This window comes from Chenopodium album, chromosome 1 (assembly GCF_948465745.1).
Source record: "Chenopodium album chromosome 1, dcCheAlbu1.1, whole genome shotgun sequence".
NCBI lineage: Eukaryota > Viridiplantae > Streptophyta > Magnoliopsida > Caryophyllales > Amaranthaceae > Chenopodium > Chenopodium album.
The window spans coordinates 86953052-86977468 of NC_137834.1; the positions used below are offsets into that span (position 1 = coordinate 86953052).

The 24417-nt window shown below is 34.9% G+C and overlaps 3 protein-coding genes across 3 annotated transcripts; all 3 read left to right on the top strand.

Moving 5' to 3' along the window:
• Positions 1–2811: 2811 nt before the first annotated feature.
• LOC145560529 (putative serine/threonine-protein kinase PIX13) lies at positions 2812–6564 on the top strand. The gene is made up of 6 exons (XM_081621788.1): positions 2812–3102; positions 3298–3635; positions 4936–5071; positions 5145–5287; positions 5677–5800; positions 5912–6564. Exons 1-6 carry the CDS (start codon positions 3021–3023, stop codon positions 6358–6360), a joined length of 1272 nt encoding a protein of 423 aa, XP_081477914.1. The 5' UTR covers positions 2812–3020; the 3' UTR covers positions 6361–6564.
• A 3155-nt stretch (positions 6565–9719) lies between these two features.
• On the top strand, positions 9720–20412 carry LOC145560566 (phytyl ester synthase 2, chloroplastic-like). Its single transcript, XM_081621795.1, has 14 exons — positions 9720–10168; positions 11693–11744; positions 11854–11909; positions 12212–12370; positions 13071–13178; positions 14166–14272; positions 14947–15068; positions 15347–15497; positions 16464–16594; positions 17036–17402; positions 18958–19071; positions 19409–19491; positions 19643–19752; positions 19902–20412. The coding sequence occupies exons 1-14, from the start codon at positions 9766–9768 to the stop codon at positions 20090–20092; spliced, it is 2154 nt and encodes a 717-aa protein (XP_081477921.1). The 5' UTR covers positions 9720–9765; the 3' UTR covers positions 20093–20412.
• Positions 20413–22502: 2090 nt separating this feature from the next.
• LOC145638075 (phytyl ester synthase 2, chloroplastic-like) lies at positions 22503–24404 on the top strand. Its single transcript, XM_081689038.1, has 3 exons — positions 22503–22941; positions 24104–24155; positions 24311–24404. The coding sequence occupies exons 1-3, from the start codon at positions 22611–22613 to the stop codon at positions 24402–24404; spliced, it is 477 nt and encodes a 158-aa protein (XP_081545164.1). The 5' UTR covers positions 22503–22610.
• Positions 24405–24417: the final 13 nt, after the last annotated feature.

The window sequence follows — 24417 nt, forward strand, 5'->3', positions numbered from 1 at the left end:
GTAGAAAATGTTGAGAGGTCTCTTGACTTAGACTACGACTTTGTGACGTTTCTAGATTTAATAAGACCAATAAGTGTGGATATTCTCTCAACCCGTCCCAATATCTCATTTTCTTCAAAACCTTGGATGTCATGTAACGCTATTAAGTTTAGCAAAAAACCAACAAGCAGTCAAGCATTGATCCTGTCTGCTATCTTTGCTCCGTGTTGTACGGTCTATTAAGTAATGGTCACGTCCATGTAGATCGAGTTCTGGTGGCTCGAATTTATTCTATTGGATTCGATCGATTTTTACGGCGATCATGTATTCATGTGCACAACTACTAGTATCGGAGCTATTCAAAAAAAAAAAAAAAAAAAAAAAAAAAAAAAAGCTACCTAGTCACGTCCATGTAGATCACACTATTATAAGAGGCGAAACAATCCGAATAGCAGTGTTTTCATAAATTGCATATACCAAAGATATTTGTCTAATCCAGACTAATCCTCCAAGGTGGGCAGGCAAAGCAAGACAGCATTTTTAAATTGTAAAGCAGCTTACTGTTTGCTTATCTTTGGCTTTTTATGTTGGTCTTGTGGTTGTGAATCAAATCAAACTTGCGATTATTCTCTCTTTTAAAATATGGCCTTTTGGACTTAATTTTTTTTTTTTTGGGTGAAATTTTGGACTTTAATTAATGTGAGTATACTTTAATCCAACGTCAAATAATTGTTGCTAGTGTCTTGTTGCTTTAAAGAAATAAAATTAATACATGTTCCACTTGTTTAGACTACTTAATGTAAGCATAATAGTATAACCTAGTTTTAGCCTAGAACCATGGAGTTAATACCAGTACTTGCTAATTGCCACAGCTACACTTTATAAATATCTCATAACTATCAAGTTACCGTTTTGACTTTTATTAATTGTTCAACTAGCTTTTCCGTATAATGTCCTTACAATTGTACCAGTGCATGTACTGTATTGTGAGCTGTGACATACCAAGTTGTCCAAATTGTCTTTGTCCACTTAATTTATTTATTCCCTCCGTCCCTTAATTAGATTCCTATATCTAACATTTACTCCCCCCGTCCCTTAATTAGATTCCTACATTTAACATTTACTCCCTTCGTCTCCGAATGATAGTCACTATTTCCATTTTTGGACACCCAAAATTTTAGTCACATTTTACAATTTTAGGTCACATACAATAACACAAAATGACCTATATATCCTCATTTTTTTTGGTTGTATTATATGTGCTTTCCAAAATACCCTCATATTTGCCTTTGTACTTGTGCCTTAATTGAATGAGTTGTCTCCCTTTTTAATGACAATCAGTTTCTCTCTTTTCTTTTTGTTTTGCACATGGTTGGATTTTAGTTCCCATGTACTTAATTTATTTCTCCTTAATTCCTGTGATTATCATCCAAAAGTGACTATCATTCGGGGACGGAGGGAGTATTTTTTAGTTTTTGAAAAGTAAGATATATGAAAGAGATTAGGTACGTCTTCTCACAAGACCTTGACCTAATCTATCAAGGAGTAATATATAAGAAAATTTACTATCTAGAAACAGATTGATGATTCAAAGTTGAATAGTCGAGAGAGGCACATAATCTGCTGCTCGATTCCCTTCCCGATAAATATGTCTTGCTTGAAAGCTCGAGAAAGAATACAAAATAACCTTGATATCTGCAATAAGAAGATGAAGTTTCCATAAACGGTTGAAATGACCATGCAAAATATTAATAATTGTTAGATTATCCGTCTTTGTCCTCTTAATGTTCACCTGAATTTTCTTTTTATTTTGTCTCTTTTAAGTTTGTTTCTCATAGATCATTAGTCGTCACAAATGGTTGTAAACTTAACTCGTAAAGGACCGCGATTGTCGGAAAGGAAAACAATTAAGCAATTACGGTAGATTATGTCTGAAGAACCTCACGTAGTCATGCCGGGCACTTGTATTACATTCGTCTATTTTTTTTTTTTCCATCCGGTTCCTCCAACAAACAAGTAAAAAAAAAAAAACAACTTATCTTATTAGCACAAATAAAAGGAGATTTAAGAAGTAATTCTATGAGAGTGAGGGATAGCTCCAATGATTAGAGCTTCCCTCCCGATTCCTGGCTACTATGCAACACATACTCATATTATTACAATCTTATTTTTTGCATGTGTGCACCCCACTTGTACAGTTGTACTATATGCATTAAATTGGCAAGGGACTCTTTTTGTAACTTTGATTAAGATAAATGTTCATATCGTCTTCAATCAAAGTGGAAAGAAAAATTAATTTCACATGGCTTAATTAATTGTATGAAGTATCACAATCTATGTAGTTATACCACCATGTTGCAATCTACTATATATACCAAATTCACAGTTACCATATTCTTATCTTATAAAAAGTATTATTTACATTTTCTAAAATGAATTAATACAAGTTTGAGGTAGGTTTACAAATGCCAACAATGACAATGACCCGATGCAACTTTGCTAAATTAAGCCATTTATTTACTAATTATTTCTTTAAATTTTGGTTCCTTTCATTGAGAGACCTTGTATGATCGTTCACCTTACACATGCTCAAAACCCACTTTAATACAAGTCACAATAACGTCAATAACTTCTTCTCAATGATGTGTAGATGTGAAATAATGTGGAATAGATTTTCAAATGCAGTCTATGAATTACTTGCAAATCAAATGCTTTTGTTTTTTAGGAGTTGATAAGGACAATTATGCTAAAATAAGTTCTCCTTCAAAAAATACACCTAATACAAAAATTAAAGTTGACCAAGAATACAAAACAGGAAGAGTATTTTAACTACACATTCTCAGAATTGGACAAACTACACAGCAATACTGTTCTTACTTGAGAAGAAAGAGGAAGAATTTTCAACACATTTTCTCTCAATTTTCCCTCTCTTCCTTTCTTTCTCTCTCCTCCGTGACAGCTGCTACCATTGCAGACCTGGGTTGAAGAATAAATTCATATGTAAACCAAAATTTTGAAGTAAAAAAACCCCGGAATTTAAAATGGGTAATTTGATGGGTTGCTTTGGAAGATCCACCACCCCAGATTTACTCCCTGAAATTCTCACTCCTAATACTTCTTCAGGTACTCCCTTTTTCTCTTTCTTTTGCAATTCTTCATTTTAAATACATAAAGTTTTCATCTTTTTTTGGTGGGTGTTTACCATTTGTTGATATTTTTAGTTTCTGAAACTTTGGTCTTCAATTTTGTTGTTTATATGAAGTTAATTCCTCAATCTTGCATTAAAATAAATGTGATTTTGATTTTTGATATTTACAGGAATTTCAACTAGAAATGCATCAGGAAAAGGGTATTCAGAAAGCAGTAGTTCAGGATATAGTGGATTTTCCTTTGGAGATCAGCTTAGTATTGGGGAAACATCACCCAGTGGAGAATTATTGGAAAAACCCAATTTAAGGATTTTTAGTTTTGCAGAATTAAAGAATGCTACTAAGAATTTTAAGCCTGAAACACTTCTGGGTGAAGGAGGGTTTGGGAGGGTTTACAAGGGTTGGATTGATGAGAAGGGCAGTGTGACTTCTAAAAGTGGGCTGAAACTTGCTGTGGCTATCAAGAAGTTGAATTCTGAGAGTATGCAGGGTTTTGAAGAATGGCAGGTAATCCATTCATTTTATGTCATCCTACAATTTTCGGTTTTGATTTACACAGTTCTAAGGCCTAACTATAAGCATTGAATATGTTCGTTAAATGAACGTTATATTTGTTTAGGAATTTGTTTAGGAATGCATGACAAAATCACATGTCGAGTGGTGTTATTAATGTTTTGCTGATGTCCTGATGCTTATTGTTTCTGCTTTAAGCCTCTTTTAGCTGGATGTCTGGCTAACTATGATTATCATCCAGTGACTAGGAGTTTTAGTGCTACAGTTGGGAACCAGTAAGCTTTGTCGTTTGAGGGTGAATAGTAGAACCTAGGACTGACTGTTAAATTGGTTCTTTTTGTGATGATGCTTCTATGTGTTGAATTTTAAATGAATAGTACTTCGGATATGATTTGTTGATTGTGTTTAACTAGCTTTTGTTTAATTCTAAAAACTTTAAGAGGTAAAGAGTAAAAGTTATAGTTAGGACTTTTGCATCAAATAGGAAAGAAGATACTTACCTCTTGGATAGTTGGTAGGTTAATGGGGAGGCAGTTGGTGTTGTCCCTCTCTTCTTTTGTGACTTTAGATCTTTATGCATGATGTTGCTAAGGTCTAATTACTCAAGTTGCGGTTTTATAATTTTTTTTTTTATCAGCATTTCTTAGTCTTGACGACTGAAATTTGATGTGTTAGTCTTTAGTAGTTGAACAAAAACTTAAATCTTGGTATCATTATCGTAAAAGTTAGGTTATTATAAATACTGATCAAAATTAATATTTGACATTGTCAAAAATTTTGCTACAGTGCTGATAGTTACTAGGCGGCCTAATTACGCATGTATATGTTGGAAGTCACGTAAAAAGATATTAGTGACCATTTCTTAACACTTTAACAGCTAATAATTGTTCTTTTGAAGTATTAAATGAATTAAGATGGTTAAGCTACCCTGCTGCCAATGTTGGCCACCTTATGCTGATAATATTCAGCAGAAGAAGTTGGAAGAGGCTTCTGCTTTAAGTTTTACCGCAGGGATAAGGGCTTCAAACCAACCATTAAATTGCTCATATGCCACCTTTTTTTTTTTTTTTTTTTTCAATTTGTTTAATAAAATGAAAAGAGAGTTTCATAGTTAGATATTTGGGGGGGGGGGGAATCTGAGCATGTATCTAGCTGATGAATAGATATGATAAGGTGATCAGCAGGACAACCAACATCATAATGCATCGGGTTTTGTTTATAGGTAATTTATCTGACAGAAAAACCTTTCCTATTGGGGTCGTGTCTAATTTACTGCTTCTGCTAAAAAATGCAGTCGGAGGTGAACTTCTTGGGAAGGCTGTCCCACCCCAACCTGGTTAAATTGTTGGGATATTGTTGGGAGGATAAGGAATTGCTTCTTGTGTATGAATACTTGCCGAAAGGAAGCTTGGAAAATCATCTATTCAGAAGTAAGTTTGAAGAGATTGATTGTCGATAATGCTATGCTTTTTAAGAAAAAGCTAACTCTCTTTTAATTTATAGGGAATACCAACGTGGAACCACTCAGCTGGAACAGGCGGATGAGCATAGCTTTGGGAGTAGCTCGTGGCCTAGCCTTTCTGCATAATTCAGAAAATAAAGTGATATATAGAGATTTCAAAGCTTCAAATATACTTCTTGATGTGGTATTGTGGACGATTATATATTGTTTTCTTTATAATAACCTGGCTTCTGTGGTAATATGTTTAAATGCTCTGTAGTAACTACTAGTAAGTAGTAAGACAATGAAAAATAAAGGAAGCAAACGTATAGCTATGACCTCATTACTTAGGCTGTGTAACTTTGTTTTATCAGAAATCATTTTAAATCTCTTCTACTATGTGAGGATTTGGAATATTTTATTTGACACAAGCCATGTATCTCTGCACACAAATGATGTAATTATGTTAATATGTTTGACAAGGATAAACAATTATGTTAAAATTTAAGCTGCACTATTATTACCAAATTGTCATGTTTGTCAGGAAATCGCTTGTAATGTTCATTCATCTGTTCCCTTTTTACATGACTGCAGAATTATGATGCAAAGATATCAGATTTCGGTTTAGCTAAACTGGGGCCATCTGTTGGAAACTCGCATGTGACAACCAGAGTCATGGGCACCTATGGGTATGCTGCTCCAGAGTATGTTGCAACAGGTAATATTTCTACACATGACAGATTTTACAACTTAGAAATAATGAACTGATGATGGATAGATTAAGGCTGTGTACATTTTGCTGAAAATATGTGTACCCGATGTTCCTCAGGTCACTTGTATGTGAATAGTGATATATATGGATTTGGAGTTGTGCTGCTTGAGATGTTAACTGGGTTGCGAGCAGTTGATTTGAACCGACCAAAAGGGCAGCAAAATCTTGTAGAATGGATGGGGCCTTATCTCTCCAACAAAAAAAAGCTGAGAATCGTCATGGATACACGCCTTGAGGGTCAGTATTCACTCAAGGCAGCATTTGAGTTGGCTCAACACACTTTAAAATGTCTCCGCACCGATCATAAAACTCGTCCTAGCATGAAGGAGGCGATAGAAGTGCTACAAAAAGTTGAAGCCATCAAGGTCAAAGAAAACAGAGGACGCGCTGGAGAAAAATCTCCATCTAATGACAAAAAATCTGATAATTCTCGACGTTCTCCTTACCATCCACGACACCATGATCCAAGGGCAGGGATGGGATCTCAGTCACCGAAGGAACGGTAAAACTGCAAAATACAGTCCAAGACGAGGTTTGCTCATCAAATTCCCGAAAAACATAATGGGTTCTTTTGTTAATGAGCGATTTGTTTGCCATGTCGAGCGATTTTTGTTGTTGATCTTGTCAAATCATGTTGTAAATTGTTTGGTTAATGGATATGTGGCTAATTTATGAGATAAAAGCTACTCGCCCTGCTTGTCTACAAGCTATTAATTGATTGCCTAGTAGTTTATCTTATTTAGTTTGCCTAGTTGTCTAATTCAGCTTCATTTTGTATATCCAGTGACTTTCATATGATTACATGATTCGAGGATTAGTTGTGAGTGTTTTTGTTTGCATAAAAATACCAAGACAAATAAGAAATTAAACTTTGAAGTTAATCATAACATGAATGATTGAGACAAGTTTGCTTCCAAAAGTCTTGAATCATAGGCTGTGTAATCAACTGTGATCACCCTGTTACGGATATCTGAACCTGCCGTGCCATTTCAAAAGAGCATGATAGGTGTGTTGGAGCAACCAGATTAATTACGTCGTAATGGTTAGTTGAGATAATATACAATCATTAAGATCTTATTGATTGATGTATTCATCCAGTCAATCTCCCTAACAACAGATCGTTGTCTTTAATGAAATTCCGGTACCAGTAGAAGTTATTCGTGTAGTTGGCAATGAATTCCAATGATGATGATCAATTCTATAAGTTTGATCGCTTTAACACAGGAGGAACCACCTGTACGCTGTATCCATGAAAATGTGGACCACTGTCACTACGAGTCTATGACAGCGACTGAATCATGCGCGTTATCCAACTTATTTTACAGGGCACCTGGAATATTAGATGATTTACCCTGCTGGAATTTTCCTACAGCAACTGCGACTAGGTCATGTCTATTGAAAGACTGGCAGTGCCGGCTTGCCCATGGAATTGGTGATACCATGATAGGCATAGACATAGACATAGCGGGAATTGCCAGATTTGCCACCTGAAGATGATTAGGCACAATTTGAACATCACCAAGTGAGGAATGCCTGCAGAATAAGTAAAACTGTAAAAGTCTCAACTTATACATGAACCAACTTGACATACTTTGAAACAATTAATGGTCTGGGTTCGAGTGGGCGACGGGGATGGTTTTCCCCATAGGACTGTAGCCTAATCCAAGAGCTCTCCCTTATGAAACTAAAATTCCTACCCAAAGCCCAAACCCAAGCCCCTACCCCTGCTCCTTTATGCTTCTCTTTGTTATTTACTTCTAATTCTTCTTCTTCTACTTCTTTTGATTTTTTTTGTAAACATGACTGTCTGTCTTATTCTCTGCAGGGTATATATGCAGGGATTGACGGCACCAGGCTAGGACTTGTAAGGCAGCACCATAAGATCAGACAGTACGATCCGATCTCAGTTTCTTTCTCTCGGTTAATCTACAATATATTGTGAGAGGAGATTAACTTTTTATGTTAATCTCAGAGATTAACTTGAATTCTCCCTTATTCTATTTTTCATCAAATTTAGTACTACGTATTATTAATCTTTCTATTTGTTGATGATCTTGATCTTGGTAAATGATTAATGATACAGTACTATGATAAGCTCATTTGAATGTAGTATTTAATCATTTTAGAGTTCAAATATTGCAGCTATTTGCAGATTACCATGATTTAACAAAGATTTCTTTCATCAACGATACAAAAACAAATTTAGAAATGAAACTGAGGTACTAACCAATAAAATGTTTTTCTACTTTTTATCACATTGTCCCAACCTTTTTCCACGCTACTCCGGAATTAAGTAAAGTAGAAAATGAGACTTTTTTATCCGGACATTTGAAAATTGTATACAAGACTTTTAATTCGGGATAAAGGGAGCAGTAAAGGTTTCAAAATACTTACTGTTGTGAGTATTGTTTCGTGATATATTGACTCCCTTTTCTGGTTCATGCATGTTCTAGTCTTAATAACTTTATAAGCAGATTGTTGTCTTGTTGCCTCCTCCTTTCATGCATTATTGGTTCCAAACTTCCAATTATTAACACAAGGCTGTGAATCTGTGATGTGGATTTGTGTAGTTAAGGGCTAAAGGCCCTCGGCTGTTACACGACACTCGACACACACACAAGGACAAACGAGTAAATTTGCATGATCAACATACTTGTAGCAGACGTATAAAATCATTGGGCGCTATAGCTTAATATCTACAATTCTACATGATACTATATACTGCAAAATTTCGCCTAATCCAAAGATGATGTTATTTTATTTTGATAATGATGCTTTAATCGAGATAAATTTGAATTAAGTTGAGAAAAGTAAAGAAAAGTAAACTAATTTTATCGGTTATTTTCCCCCAAAGATACTCTACGACTATTGAGCCAAACTTTTTCAACTCAATTCAATCTCATCTTCTACTTTAGGTTGCTTTCTTCTTTATTTCTTACATACCATTGATTTAAGTTGTATTAAATATGATAATTATTATTGTACTTGTAATAGTAACTAGCTAGTTTTGTCTCAATTAGTATTACATACTCCTAGATCATGTACTCCATACCAATTATGTTTGAGTTATTTTCCCTAAATCTCATGTTATTTTGTTTAAATGTTGTATTATTTTGCTAAAATAGTACGCTATTTACTTCAATAACATGTATAAAAAAAACATGCAAGAATGAAATAACATGTACTTATTTAACATGTATATAAATTGAAATAATAAGTTCATATCAAAATAACATGAGTTTTATAGAATTGGTTTCAAAATTATTTTAACCATATAAAATATTAACCAATTTTTAATTTCTCTTAATTAAATTTATGCATTGTGCGGACATTAACCTAACAATCACTATAATAACTGCTATAATAATGTTTGATTTACAATTGATATTTCAACCTTTAAGAATTATTTCTTGTCAATTGTCATATGCAACTATGCAAAAGAAATCCACATCATTTTCCATTTTTCATGGGTAAAACAAAAGCAAAACACTATTAATGTATATTAATAATAATAATAATAAAAAAAAGTACCAATTGGTTGTTGGTGTAGTGGTGATTGGGACTACACTTGGTAGGGAGGACTCGTGTTCGATCCTCCGCAACAATAATCGGGAGGGGACTGAAACCTAATCACCCATAACTGATCCCCGAATCCGAATTAGCCCAAAGGGTGAACCGGGTGGAACACAAAAAAAAAAAAAAAAAAAAAAACAGTAGTCGTGTACCTAAATTAATCCACCCAAACAGATTTATCAACATTTATTTATAATTTCAATTATAAATTGACCCAATTACCCGAATTAGACATTTGTTTATGGATAAAGACTTGGAGAGTAAAGACACACACTTCGAATTGACTACTACATTGACTTCTCTATTTCTCTCTCATCTTTCTCTCTCATCATAAATCCATGTCGGTTTCCGGCGTAGGCTACTTCGCCGGCGCCGGATTATCATCGACACCACTGACGTTGTTCGGAACCGCCTCATCGCAACGGCGGCCGGCGGCGATTATTGCAGTTAACGCAGAGCGTAAGCTTAATTCATGGCCGGTTTCCGCCGCAACAACCACCGCAACGCCGACGGTAGGAGTGGCGGTGAGTCAGGATGATAATCATATCAATGGAAAAGCCGTGATTTCCGGCGCCATTGAAGAGGAACAGGAAGTTAAGAGGAGTTGGAGAGATTACTTTGAATTGGCTAAGCTGTTCATCGGATCTGACGGTGGAGGTTGCCGTAGTCCGCCTCGTTGGTTTTCGCCATTGGAGGCTGCGAGTAGAATGGACAACTCTCCTCTTCTTCTTTACTTGCCCGGTATGTAATTTAATTCGAGTTTTGAATTATTCCGTTTCTTTTTAATTGCAACATGATTAGATTCGATCTAAAATTGCTCCGTATTTCGCAATTTAAAAAATAAAATAAAATTGGAGAGTTACATTTTATTTTTTTATTTTAATTTTTTTTTTAAAGTGCAACGGTTAGACTACGGAGTTTTAATTGCGCAGCGTTTTTTTTTTCTTTTTTTTTTTTGAAAAGGAAAGTACACCCAGTAGAGTGGACAACGGTATGTGGAGTAGTTTAGGGTAGCTGATTTCGTTACTTGTTATTAAAGGTTCTTTTGAATGAATATTTTTAGAGGAGAATTTGACATATGAATTGCATTATTTATTTGCATGAAATGTTTGGTAAAACTTGCTTGGTAGTGTAAATGACATATTGATGTGAAAGGTGTGTATCATTAGCATATGGGGTGATTTAATTGTTCATGCTAGGCTTGTGAGTGAGTGAGTGACTGAGTGTGGGCAGAAGTAAAGATATCCAAATAGAGATTAATAATAGGAATGGATGTACTCCGTGAGACAAGAGAAGTACTCCCTCCGTCTCTTATTTTTTTTGGCTACATTTGACCCAAAAACTCTCACAAAAAGTGTATCCTTACATACCCATGTGCCCATGTCCAAGTGTTGAGAGTCCGACATGGTTACTTGAGGTGAAATGAAGAGTCCATGTGCATTCCAAGATTACACTATCCCTCTTTGTAATACTCCTTGAGTTTTATTTCTTTGATAATCCTGTTTTTACATGGATTTTTAGGTGCTCGGTTTTTTTTTTTTTTTTTTTTTTTTTTTTTTTTTTTTTTTTTTTTTCATGAGTGTATAACACTTACACTTCACATTTGGTTCAAAAACATGGTTTTTTTTTTCCACAAAATAGCCAAGTTGGACGATTGGACACATACCCGTGTCGGACATGGGTACCCGAGTCCACGTAACATAGGGAATGCTTGTTGTTTGTTTGTCATCTTGTGTGCATTTGGGATGATCTAATGGCTGCATAACTTTTTCATATACTTAAGCGAGGTATGTCGGCTACACGGGTTGCCGGGTTGGTATACCAAGCTCTAGAAATGTGGAAAAAGCTCCAAATTTTCCGACATAAAAAATGATCAACATTTTTGCAAAAATCTTGAAATTTGCCATCAATGAGTTAGGATTATGTAGAGCAAGTGCACTTGATTGGAGAAAGCTAGATGCATTATTATTGGACCATGAAATCATCGACAAATCCGACAGTTCGATAGCGCCTTTTCAAAATTAGAAATAACCTGCAGAGTTTATCCAATCTGCTACCAAACACAAAAGTAACTAAACCACCTGAATCCTCTAATTTTTTGCCGAAACTCTGTTTACCAAACGGATGAAACAGGGTTGCACATCTTATATAAGTATAAAACTAGCAGTACGCCAGCGTGTTATGTTTAATCTTTCATAACTATTTTTACCTATGTTTTTCTTCCTTAACTGTTGAACTTATGGATTGATCAAATATAATTTTCAGGACTTGATAGTCTTGGATGTGGACTTGTTTTACAACAGCAAAAGCTAGGCAAGTGAGTATTAAATGCTCCATTACCTGTCATAAATTTTCTTATGTATGGTGCTTGCACATACCTGTCAAAATTTGATGTGAACTAATGAGGTATTGTCTTCCTATTCAAGGATTTTTGATGTATGGTGCTTGCACATACCTGTCAAGGACCGAACTCCATTTCAAGGTCTAACTCCTCATCTTTTGCTTTTGCAACATTAATTATATATACATACACATGGAGTATATCACCTTTGCCCTTTTTTTTCTTTGTGGCCTGTAATCCTGTTTTGTATAAGTATTAACAACATTATGGAATTACATCTTACATAACAAATGTTAAAGATTTTTTATGTTGAACACATTATACATGTGCTACTCTCCTATTCGCCCATTCCTCCTCTGGCCCATTTTGTATTCTAGTAACCTCAATTTCTTTGATCATATAGAAGATATTGTTTACTACTATTATCATTCTCTCTATTATAGAATTGGTAATGCTGGTAGAGGAAACTGTTAGATCAGAGTATGGTCGTTCTCCTGGGAGACCCATATATCTTGTTGGCGAATCAATGGGAGGATGTCTTGCATTAGCTGTGGCAGCTCGAAATCCTGATATTGATCTTGTACTCATTTTGGCTAATCCCGGTAAGAATTATTTCGGAGTAACTCGCTTGTGCTTGTAAATTTTTCTCAATGATTTCCCATTTAAATAATTTTTTAGCTGAAATAGCATCAATCTTGGGATTTCAAGTTTCTAAAAAAATATGCCACTATTAGCTAAACCTTTGGCTATATGACACATTTTGTGAATCTTTCAATCAACGTTTAAAGTGTTACCGATATGATTTTATCTGTTTGACTATTCAGAAAGTTTGGTTCTGCCACATGCAAGTATTCTCTATTGTTGAAGTGAAATTACAGGAGTTTTAATTAAGACCCTTGATCGATGAGGTTTTACAAGGAGAATATGCAAGCTGGATATATTGTTAGAAACATCTCCCTGGAGATTAAAATATTGATTTAGTTATGTCCTCACAAAAATTTGAAAATCCAGGTCTTTAATCCTTTACCAGGACTGAAGTCAACATTTTAAGTCAATCATCACTTTTCAGTGTGCTGCTAGGTTAACTGTACATCCATCATACTATCTGTCTGGTTGCTACTTACTTCAGGAGAAGTCTAGACATAAATCACATAAAGCTTTGATCTCAGAGGAGGTTATTGTCAGGTCACTCCACCAAAGCCAATTTTTACTGTGAAAAGGAACTGGAGTTCGGCTTTCTTATGTTTAATCTGTTACCCTGCATGTATTAGTAATTATGTGTTGTTGATTTTGGTCTTGCAGCTACTTGTTACAACAAGTCACACCTGCAATCTCTGTTACCTCTACTGGAAGTTATTCCTAATGAGCTTTCTCTGATTAGTTTACCATACACCCTCAGCCTAATGACAGGTACTGTTTCCTTTCTATTATTTCATTCTCTGATGGGTATTGCTTAATCTCTATGCCAGCAGTCTTTACACAGACTGAAGACTGGATGATATTTCCTACCTTCCTCTGTTCATTTAATAAAATGATCCCTGACACCTCTTTTTTAAATCAGTTGCAGGATCCGGACTAATTTGTGTTTGTGGTCTTTTGTAATAGATTTGTATAAATTTATGCGAGTAATTGGGTTTAGCTTAAGTGACTCATAATTAGTGGATCTACACCTCAGAAATGACTATAAAGGTGAAATGTCAATGTCCAGCTGTGACTGGTGTCAACTTTTGTGCTCCATATATTCTATTTCTTTCAGAAGCAAAGTGTATAGGGCAGAAGTATGCCAGTATCTGTTATAATATATGTTTCTAAGATAAAACAAGTATAGATCTTAGTTCCCATGTTGCCAGAAACAGCAGTGTAGACCTTTACCTGATTAAAAATCTTTAATCTTTACTTTGAAAAATCAGCAAAACATGGTATGTGGAGTATTTTAGTCTATTACTTTATCTCAGAGGATGTAATAAACTGGATATTCAATGAAAGAGTTGATATGTATAAGAAGATGAGTTCGATTGATGAAATGAAATGTACATAAAATTAAAAATATAATGCAAAAGCTTTCAACAGTTTAAGAGTCTTGTTCTCAAGAGGGGAGCTTGACTTCCATAAACATTACGAGCTGGACACAGTTTAGATACTAAGTTGTTAATGGTTAACTTTATAATGTGGCTCCCTGATGATAGAACTTCTAACTTCATCACTACTCAGTACTCACCCATCATTAATTTTAGCAATGCAGTGAATATTTTTTTTTTTTTTGATAATGTGACTTTTTGGTGCTATTCCATATTGGGCTTCAACTACGAGAATTGGACTAATTAGATTCAGATTAGCACCCAAAGAAAAAAAGAAAAAAAAAATCAAGCAATTGACAATTTCTTGACAATTTTTCAGGTGAGCCCTTTAATCTGATCTCATCTAGTGTGGGGAAAGGGATTCAACAACAAGCAACATTGGAACAACTTTCTCAAGGTCTTGGTGAGCTGTCATCATACTTTTCTGTAAGGCTCAATACTTTTAATGAATCTCCACTGCATGTATTGTCATCATACATCTATGAGTCATTGTGAAAATTGATTTGTGTAGTTTAAAGTTTAAACTGTGTTGCAAGGATTTTGAGCTTCTATGCTTGTTGTCAAAATTAAATTTTAAGGAAAGGCATTATAGAACAATAACTCCTTCACATGCAGTTTTTTCACTCTGCTAGTCTGCTTGAAGACTTTCTCTTACTTCCTGGACTGCAGGGATTACCGGATAATAAATGTTGTTTTGGGATTTGGGAGAACTATGGGAGAGAAATAAAAATTTTAAACCCTTCTACTCAATTATCATGTCTTCTTTCTGATTTTATGTGAAATATTATTGTAAGCTTTTTTGCTTAACATATATGGCTTATTATGTGACTTTACTTTGTTTAAATACCAAATTAGGTATGAAGATTTATGTTATTAGAATGTTATTTTCTTGTCTTTTACAACTGACAACAAAATAAGAAACTCATGGCTGGAATTTTCTTAGAGTGAACATGTTTCTTTTCAATTTTTGATGTATCGGTGCTCAATCTAATTTGAAGAACGTGCAACAGTTATATTGTTGTATTTGTCTGAACAATTGAGACCCAGTTTGTTTATTCAAATATTACCTACTTAAAAGACATTCATGATTAAGGTTGCAGGTCTTGGCTGATATCCTTCCTAGAGACACACTTTTGTGGAAGCTGCAGATGATGAAATCAGCTTGCTCATATGCCAATTCGCGTTTACATGCTGTCAAAGCTCAGATTCTAATTCTAGCCAGGTGGTCATTCTTTTTTCATCTCATAAACTTAATCTGTTAATAAGTAACACAGATATCCTCTATATCCATCTCTGATTTGCTTAAACCCCGAGAAAAGCATGCTAGTTTAATTGTTTTCAGAGAAGTCAACTTGTTGTCTGCACTAGGTAAATACAAGTATATAATGAACTCTTGCTTGCATGTACCTCTCCTTTCTGTGTCAGGGTAAGTACTGACTCATGGTGGCTATCCTCACTTTTCACTTTCATTTCTGAATTTTGGCTTTTATGTTATCTCAGTGGAAGGGATCCACTACTGCCAAGTTTGGAGGAAGCAGAAAGGATTCGTGCGGCTTTACCAAAACAAGAGATTTATGTGTTGAATAACAGTGGTAAAATGCCAAAGTGTGATACCCGCAAATTCAACGATTCTGGTCATTTTCTCTTCCTGGTTAGTTGAACTTTGTCCTTTCTTAAAGTTCAGGATCGTACGTGGAAAACTGGATGCTGCTATGACATAGTTAATCCCGAATATAAATATTCATGTAATACTTGTGAGTGTTGTTACACCACTTACACATATAATTGCATTGTGGTGGCAATTTCATGGGGAGGGAATGTTATCTGAGTAATATTTTAGAGAGACAAAAATGCATTTCAAGACACCAGGAAATGATAGTACCCTGTTAATCCCATCACTTATTATATTGTGTGCTTATCTATCATTTATGGTATTCAGATACGTTTCTGAAATATGCAATCTCATTTTTGAAACATTACAAATTTACTGTATGCAACTTTACATCCAGATCAATTTTCGGAAATATGTATGTTCATATCACTCTATCTAAGGTGTACGCTCTATTATTTACGTCTGCTCTCCTCTTCCCTCCCTGGAAAAAGCAAGGAATTCATCGTTTATGTCTTATTTATTTATTTATTTATTTTATAGTATTTATTTTTATTTCTGGCAAGGGAAGTCAGAATTCTTTTTCCCTAATCTCTTCAAGATGAGAGGTTATTAAGTTTTGTTTGTAATTTTAACCTGATAATCCTAACGACACCCTTATGAGTTAGGAACATTTGGTTACTTGTTTTGCACCCTTTGTTTGAAATTACTTCTTGATTTAGTATATAGGTAATCTGTTTTTGTTTGTTTTTTTTTTTACTATCCACCTTTTCGCTTATATCGTATGGGTAATGTGACTACTATACAAAGTATTGAAGAAACTCATGTGCTTTGTCAGTTTGTCTTGTGCACACGGTATTAATTTTGCCTCTGACCCAAATGTTCACTCTTCTGCTTTTAACTTCCCTATCTTCAATTAATATACTTGTCTTTACATGATCCTTTTCTTCGCTGTTGATTTTCTGGTCTAGTCTTCACAATTTTTTTTATTGTGTCCTAATTTCACAGGAAGATGGTGTTGATTTAGTGACCATTATAAAGGGCACAAGTCTCTATCGCCGTGGTAAATTCCATGACTATGTTTATGACTATTTGCCTCCCACCAAAGCTGAATTTAAGAAAACAGCTGAATCATTCAGGTATATAATCAATTTTAGTACATATCTCCTGAATGAACAGCAGTATAGACACCAGATAAAAGTTAAAAAGGGAGAAAAGAAAAGCTTTCGATGTCATATAAATCGTATAGCCCCTTCATTACAAGATATACAACATTTTAGCAAAACATTTTGTTTTTAATACTAGTCATTCTACTATTTCAATGCTCAATTAGTAGTTCATTCTATACCATCAATGTAATACGGAGTATTATGTCAATTAACATCATCAAAGCAAATAAGCAATTCTTCTTTCTTTTTTTTTCCTAAAATTAAACTGATTTCTTAATATATACATAAGTGGTCAAATTGCCTTATGTTTTGATAGGGAAGGAACAACGAGAAACTCTATTAATACGGTTTAGATTTTAAATGTTGTGTGGATCTAGAAAATAATTGTCTTCAATTCATCATTGATCACAGATGGCTTGAAATTGCTATTGGACCAGTGATGCTCTCTACTTTGGAGAATGGTGATATTGTGCGAGGCCTTGCAGGAATTCCTAGTGAAGGTCCTGTTATATATGTTGGATATCACATGATACTGGGTTTAGAGATTTATCCCCTAGTAATGAATTTTATGTCAAAGAGAAATATCCTCATGAGGGGGCTTGCACATCCTATGATTTTTGCAAAGCTGCAAGAAGATGCCCTGGATTTATCTATGTTCGATTCATATAGGATCATGGGTGCAGTTCCAGTCTCGGCCAGTAACTTCTACAAGTTGCTTTCCTCAGGTTCTCACATTCTTCTGTATCCTGGAGGAATGCGTGAAGCTCTTCATAAAAAGGTTCTGTCTCTCTTAGAATATTGCATGTTTTTCGAGTTAAGCTCTTTTTTGTGGAAGGTTAACGCTTTTAAGTATAGATGAATGTCAAATGTATGTAGCTTTCCCCAATATTAGGGTAACGTAGAATAGAGTTTTTTTTAGAAAGACCTGCAGTGATAACCTTTTATAATGGGAAAAGTGGATTCATAGGTAATTCTAGCTACTTAGCAGAGAACTATTTTATAAAAGCAGGACCAGGATTCCTCGAGTAATATTAATAGTGTGATGCTAATTCATCAGGGAGCATCTACAACATTCTGTATCTTTTAAAGCCACTGCTGGGAAAGGAGGAGTGATCACTGGAGAAGACTTTGAGGGAAAAGAGTGGAATTGATTATTGCACCATCTGTGATTTTGAAATGCTATAGGAGAGCCCCTAGTCTACATAGTCTAAAAATTTGCACCACATTATAATATTAGAACTTAAAAAGCTAACTCTAGCATTACCTCTTCTATCTTCTCTTCTCTTGCAAGATTAAGCTCATGTATTATATTATGACTTCATTCTTGATTTTAGCATTTCTAGTTTAGATATACATTGAAGCATTCTCATCTTCCCCTGTGTAGACTTATGAATGGAAGTTGCTTAATTGACCAAAACTTACATTGCTCCCTATAAAATGTAAGGAAAATCAGCCAAGATGATAAAAACTCAATATTGTTAATCGATTATGAGTGGTATCTTGCAGAAAACTTTTCAGCAACCCAGGAATTCTGCAACACACAATATTTTCAATATCATTGCACTGCCTTAGAGAAAACAAATTAACCTAGACATGTCATATCTGAAAGGACCAGCTATTAGATGATCCATGAGATCCAGTATGCAAGAGTGCAATGTTAGATGATTTTGCAGTTGTAATTTTATATGCTTTGATAAGCAGGCATAAACTGATAATACAAGCTCCACTTTAGATGAGTTTCCCCTTAACAGGAGAAAATTCTACCTTAGGATGTGACATATGTTAGTGAAGTCTATTGCAAAGCTTGTTTATTTGCTACTACAGTCATCAACACAAATATACATCTGAAAGTTCAAAATTAATTTATAATTTATTGCATTAAAAATGCCAGAAGCAAAATGTTAAAAGAGAAGAATCAATGATTATATAATCATGTGCCTTGTACATTAGTTTCCAAAGACTGCTAATTGACTTGGCAAATTTTTATCAGTTAAAACATTGATTTTCAAGTAGATATGTGGGCTAATTACATACAGAGCTACATAGAATTATATGCTGCATGTTTGAAACCTCCTCTCCTTTTTGGAATAGAAACACCTATGTAATACAAAATAAATGTGCCAAGTTTTACTCTCTATTGTAGTTCTTCTTTTTGGAATAGAAACACCTATGTAATACAAAATAAATGTGCCATGTTTTACTCTCTATTGTAGTTCCTGGAATTAGATAATTTGAAGTCGCAGATGCAAGTCTTGCATCTGTATGTATGATTGCATTGGAGTGATTTTGTGACAATTTATAATTAGAATTTGATTAAATGTTGATTAATGCAGGGTGAGGGATATCAGTTATTTTGGCCAGAAAGGTCCGAATTTGTGAGAATGGCTGCTAGATTTGGAGCCAAAATTATACCTTTTGGGGCTGTTGGAGAAGATGACATTTGTGAGGTTAGTTTGTGCTCCTCTGTTATACTTTATCCATTAGAACTTTTACATGTTTTTCCATTCTGTACTACAATTCTACAACAATGAGCTTATATGAACTTATTTGCAAATTCATTCATACACACTCATACGACACGATCCTTGGCTTACTGAGGTCAGTGAAGTATGCAAGTTGTTGACAACCTTGTTCCTTGTACATGTACTTTTTTACACCTTGGTTTAAGCTATACAACTTGTTTGTCTCACTACTTTCATCCATAAATTGCTTGAATTTTTTTTATGTATGAATGTTCTTTTGGTTTGGTTTGGTTTAGTATATGACATAGTTGCATTTCTCCAGATTCTACTAGACTCAGAAGATCAGATGAAGATTCCATACCTCAGAGAAACCATAGAAAAACGAACTACTCAGATTCAGTTAAGGTAATTCTTGTCCTGATTCTTACTTGACAAGAATTTTATATGAGCCATTAAACAAACAACAAAGGCTTGCAATAATATGAAAGCATATGCATGCCCCATTCAATCTCCTCATCTACGACTACGAGCTAACCTTTGTTAAAACTAATGGTAGGACTGACATGGAAGGGGAAGTTGCAAACCAACCTGCGTATTTACCAGGGCTTCTGCCAAAACTTCCTGGCCGTTTCTATTTCCTGTTTGGTAAACCAATTGACACAGCAGGTATCTTTCTGATTTGCTTATGCGATGATTCTATCTCATGTCCACTACTTCTCTATTCATCATCCAATCAACTTATCTTTTTAGAATTTTGTTAGTTATCTTTGCTATAAGCCTATAATGATGTAGTAGAATTTTGTTGTGTACTACAGGGATGAAACAGGAATTGAGAGACAGAGAGAAAGCTCATGAAGTATATTTGCAAGCGAAGTCAGAGGTTGAGCGTTGCATCTCATATTTAAAGGAGAAAAGGGAAAAAGATCCCTACCGGAGTCTTGCTGCCCGAACATTGTACCACACCATTCATGGTTCCGCGGATGATGCTCCCACATTTGAGCTTTAACTATTTGTTACATAATTACAAATGGTCCAGTCATCATGCATACTTCCTACACAGCAAATAGGACCTTTACAACGAAAAAATCTGGCAACCGATTGGTGACTCAATTCTTTCTCTGCTTAATACTGGGTTAAAGCTTCAACTTCGTATTGGTTGAAAATATATGATGAAAAATTAACATTATGTAACTGCTGTATTGGTTTTTATTCTTTTCAATATTTGAATATAGATATAGTACTGTTAAATAAGGTTGTGGTCTATAATAATTTTCATAATTAAAGACTAGTTAACGTGTAAGCATTCTTTCCAAATAAAAAAAAAACGTGTAAGCATTGAAACGCCACCAATAATAATGACAATTATTTTTTTCAAAAAAAATAAATAAATAATAATGACAATTATGCAAATATAGTGTTCAATTTGACTACTCTACTAGCTTAAGTCTCCAACAATTTTTTTCTAGGTTTATGTGCTAAGTTTCTTTGATCTTAAGCTAACTTATTATACTTTCTAAGAGTAAGGCCAATGTTCTATCCAGAATTTGGCTTGAGAATAGAAAACAATAGTATAATACAATGTAAAGAATTAGGAGAGTGGGGATAGCTCAGCTGGTAAATAAGTGGGTTGATTTTTTTTAATTTTTTTATTATTATTATTTGCATTTGTTAACTCTTTTTTTAGAAATTTTTATATTATAAGTATAAAATAATCTAATATTTAATCTATTTCACTATAATTGATACCGCTTAAAATGGGTACACATTTCAATGCACAAATTTGGCTTAATATATTCAAATATACTTCGTATGAAGTATGTTAGTAAAATTTACACAAAAAAGATATTATGAGAATTTGCACCAATACTAATATAATAGTCTAAATTGAGTTTTTAAATACTCCCCTAGTCCCCTCGTTCATGACTTAGTAATGCTCGATTCTGATTTACTAAACTGAACTGAGAATCTGAGATGTTTATGAGAGAAGAAAATTACGAACTGAACTGAACTGATTGGAGTTGAACTGAAATTAAGCTAAACATAGTAGGCCCTTTTGTTCAGCTTAATTTCATTTTAGTTCAGTTATCAATCAATCAGTCCGGTTCAGTTTCTAATCTTCATCTCTCATAAACAATTTACTTTAGCTCTATTCAGTTCGCTTCAGCCTATTCAAATCACTTCAGTTATTTTCAGTAAATCGAAAGAGGTTTTTTGTATATTTGCATGTGTGATGTGCTAATGCATGGTTGGTTTTGACCATCTTTATATATTATAAAGATTAATAAAAATTATTACTAGGTAAATAGTATAAAATCACACTAATACTATTTAAAAATGATTTACATGATACTAAGGAGCCGTTTTCCTTTGTTTATGTTTGTTTAGCACTTTTATTCATTCCCTTTACCCTCCTCATTACCCCAAATGCTTCTAACTTCATTCCCCACCCCCTAGGTATTTCCATTCCATTCCCTACCCACCTTCACACCAACCAACACCACCGGAAAACCAGCCCAGACCATCGCCGCCCCTACCCTGACCACCGCCGCCCCTCCCCCGACCATCGCCGATCCTCCCCCAAGCCTCGCCGCCCTCCCCTCCCCTGTAAAAACCACCCCTAGCCGCGATCTCCCTCCCACCACCCGCGAAACCCTAGCCACCATTTCCCCTCCCCTCACCGCCCACCGATAAACGCGCATCGCCCAAAACCCCCTCCCCTCGCCGCCCAAAACCCCTCCCCTAAGGGAGGTTTTTCGAGGGTGAGATTAGTCGAGGGAGAGCTTGCGAAGGGCGGCGAGGGGAGGGGGAGGGCCGACGAGGGGTTTCGTGGCTAAGAAAGATAAAAACCATATGCAATGTGTGGTGGTGGTGGTGTGGTGGTGGGATTGATTCCCTTGTTTTAAAAACAAACAACAAAGCAAAAATAGGGTGTTTTCATTTCATTCTTCTCCTTTCCCTTTGTTCATTCCATTCCGATCTCCATGTGCGAACCAAAAGGCCCCTAATTATTTTTCATGAATTACTCAAAAATTATAGGAGTAATCTTTTATATGCGAATAATGCACAACTCTCCCGAAATTAGGTGATAGGTATTATTGTAAATTAGTCTTACCTTATTTATTATGAAGATCAAACTTGTATTTTTCCCCAATTAATTAGATGATAGGTATGTTTACTTAATTTGTACTCCTATTTAAATGAACCTATTGAAAATTGTACTTAGAGTACTCACTACTCAATATAACAATTAATTACGTAGGAAGAGAATTTTGGTTATTAGTATAATAAGATCACTGGACAAACAAATGATATTGTATACTCCACAGTCCACATTTTAAGTGTTGTAGACTTTGCCGTGCTGAATTCTTGTATTTTTATATAACTACTACCTCCATTTCATATTATTTCTAATTTTAGAATATTTTATAGCTCACAAATAATACCCAAAGTTGGAATTAATATGAAACAAAGATAGTATATATTTGCATTCTTTACTGTTCACGTACTTCTCTCATAGTAAACCAATGGCTACTTCCCTCACGGGCGCCAGATTACTATCGACACCGCTAACATTGTTTGGCACCGCCTCAGCACGGCGGCGTTCGGCTGCCCTTGTTGCTGTCAATGCGGAGCGTAAGGAGGATAATCATATTATTCATATCAATCGAAAAGCTGTAATTTCCGGCGCCATGGAAGAGGAGCAGGAAGTTAAGAGGAGTTGGAGAGATTACTTTGAATTGGCTAAGCTGTTCATCGGATCTGACGGTGGAGGTTGCCGTGGTCCGCCTCGTTGGTTTTCGCCGTTGGAGACTGGGAAGAGAATGCACAACTCTCCTCTTCTTCTCTACTTGCCCGGTACGTGATAACCTTCAATTCAAGCCATACATTAGTCGATTAATAATAATAAGCTACCAATTGGCTGTTGGTGTAGGGGTGATTAGGAATACACTTGGTAGAGAGGACCCGTGTGTATTTGATCCCTCGCAACAACAATTGGGAGGGAACTGAAACCTAACCACTCAGAACTGATCTCCGAATCCGGATTAACTTAAAGGGTGAAGCGGGTAGAACAAAAAAAAATATTAAAATAATAATAATAATAATAATAATAATAATAATAATAATAATAATAATAATAATCTTCACCTTTGACACAATTGGGGTTGTCTGACTTCGTTCCTGGTCGTGTTGTGTCTACGGCGGCTCAGCGGAAGCGGGACAAGTATGGGGTGCGTTGCAGGGCTATTGGCTACGGTTTTCTTCCTTTCTCCTTTTCTTCGTTGGGGGAATTAAATAAGGATGCTATTGCGTTGCTGAAGCGGGTTCAGACGTTTGCTAAGAATCAGGATATTGGTGCTCGTGCGGCAGCTCACATCTTTAGCAGAATCGGGTTCGCTATAGCTAGAGGGGTGGGGGCCCAGATTGTATCTCGGCTCCCCACTAATTTCTTGTAAATTGATTGACTTTGTAGGTTTTTTCTGATATAATAATAATAATAATAATAATAATAATAATAATAATAATAATAATAATAAGCCTCATTGGATTTTGATGTGCAATAATAATAATAATCCCCCTCACAAGTTTTTTCTTTTAAAAAAAAATTAAATTAATTGTTCAGTGATATTTTTTGAGTAAATTTGGGCAAGATTTGGATACATTAGTCAATTGCCTTATTATAAAACTTGTTTTTTAGCCTTAAAAAAAAAATTACAAACTGTTGTCCAAATCTGTAGTAAGCTTGCATAAAATATTTAATAAATGATGTTACTGTGTTTATAATTTTATATACTCGAAATTCTATTAATTAGCAGTGTAGCATATTTGAGCAAGTTGCTTGTTCCACAAGTAATTATCCCACTCTTTTGGTAAGTCATCTGCTTAAAATTTTAAATAATTTGCAAGTCCTTTTAACATAAAATTGGGAATACTTTTTAAATCCTATTACAAGAATTTGCTGTGTTTAATCTTAAATTAGTTTTTGAAATTTATTATATTTATCAAGTATAACTTTTAGGAATTGATGGTCTTGGATGTGCACTTGTTCACCAACACCGGAAATTGGGCAAGTGAGTATAATTTTCCTAATTACCAATTCTATTACTTCATTGTTTCTGCACTTGCATCTCAATGTCATTGAAAACATGTATTTAATTAGTGCTCCATAAATTGTGTTGATTTCGCGAAACTGAACTAATGATGAGGTATTGTCTTCCTTATCAAGGATTTTTGATGTATGGTGCATGCACATACCTGTCAAGGATCGAACTCCATTTCAAGGTCTACCTCCATCTTTTCTATTTTGTTATTCACCATGAATGGTTTATATAC

Bases quoted from the DNA above. Each gene is read 5' to 3' on its own strand.
- LOC145560529 (XM_081621788.1), top strand. From the start codon at position 3,021: ATGGGTAATTTGATGGGTTGCTTTGGAAGATCCACCACCCCAGATTTA. The intron at 5,072-5,144 runs GTAAGTTTGAAG...TTTAATTTATAG, and splicing joins GGAAAATCATCTATTCAGAA to GGAATACCAACGTGGAACCA. The intron at 5,801-5,911 runs GTAATATTTCTA...GATGTTCCTCAG, and splicing joins TCCAGAGTATGTTGCAACAG to GTCACTTGTATGTGAATAGT.
- LOC145560566 (XM_081621795.1), top strand. From the start codon at position 9,766: ATGTCGGTTTCCGGCGTAGGCTACTTCGCCGGCGCCGGATTATCATCG. The intron at 12,371-13,070 runs GTAAGAATTATT...TTGGTCTTGCAG, and splicing joins ACTCATTTTGGCTAATCCCG to CTACTTGTTACAACAAGTCA. The intron at 15,069-15,346 runs GTGGTCATTCTT...ATGTTATCTCAG, and splicing joins CAGATTCTAATTCTAGCCAG to TGGAAGGGATCCACTACTGC.
- LOC145638075 (XM_081689038.1), top strand. From the start codon at position 22,611: ATGGCTACTTCCCTCACGGGCGCCAGATTACTATCGACACCGCTAACA. The intron at 22,942-24,103 runs GTACGTGATAAC...TATAACTTTTAG, and splicing joins TCTTCTTCTCTACTTGCCCG to GAATTGATGGTCTTGGATGT. The intron at 24,156-24,310 runs GTGAGTATAATT...TTCCTTATCAAG, and splicing joins CAACACCGGAAATTGGGCAA to GATTTTTGATGTATGGTGCA.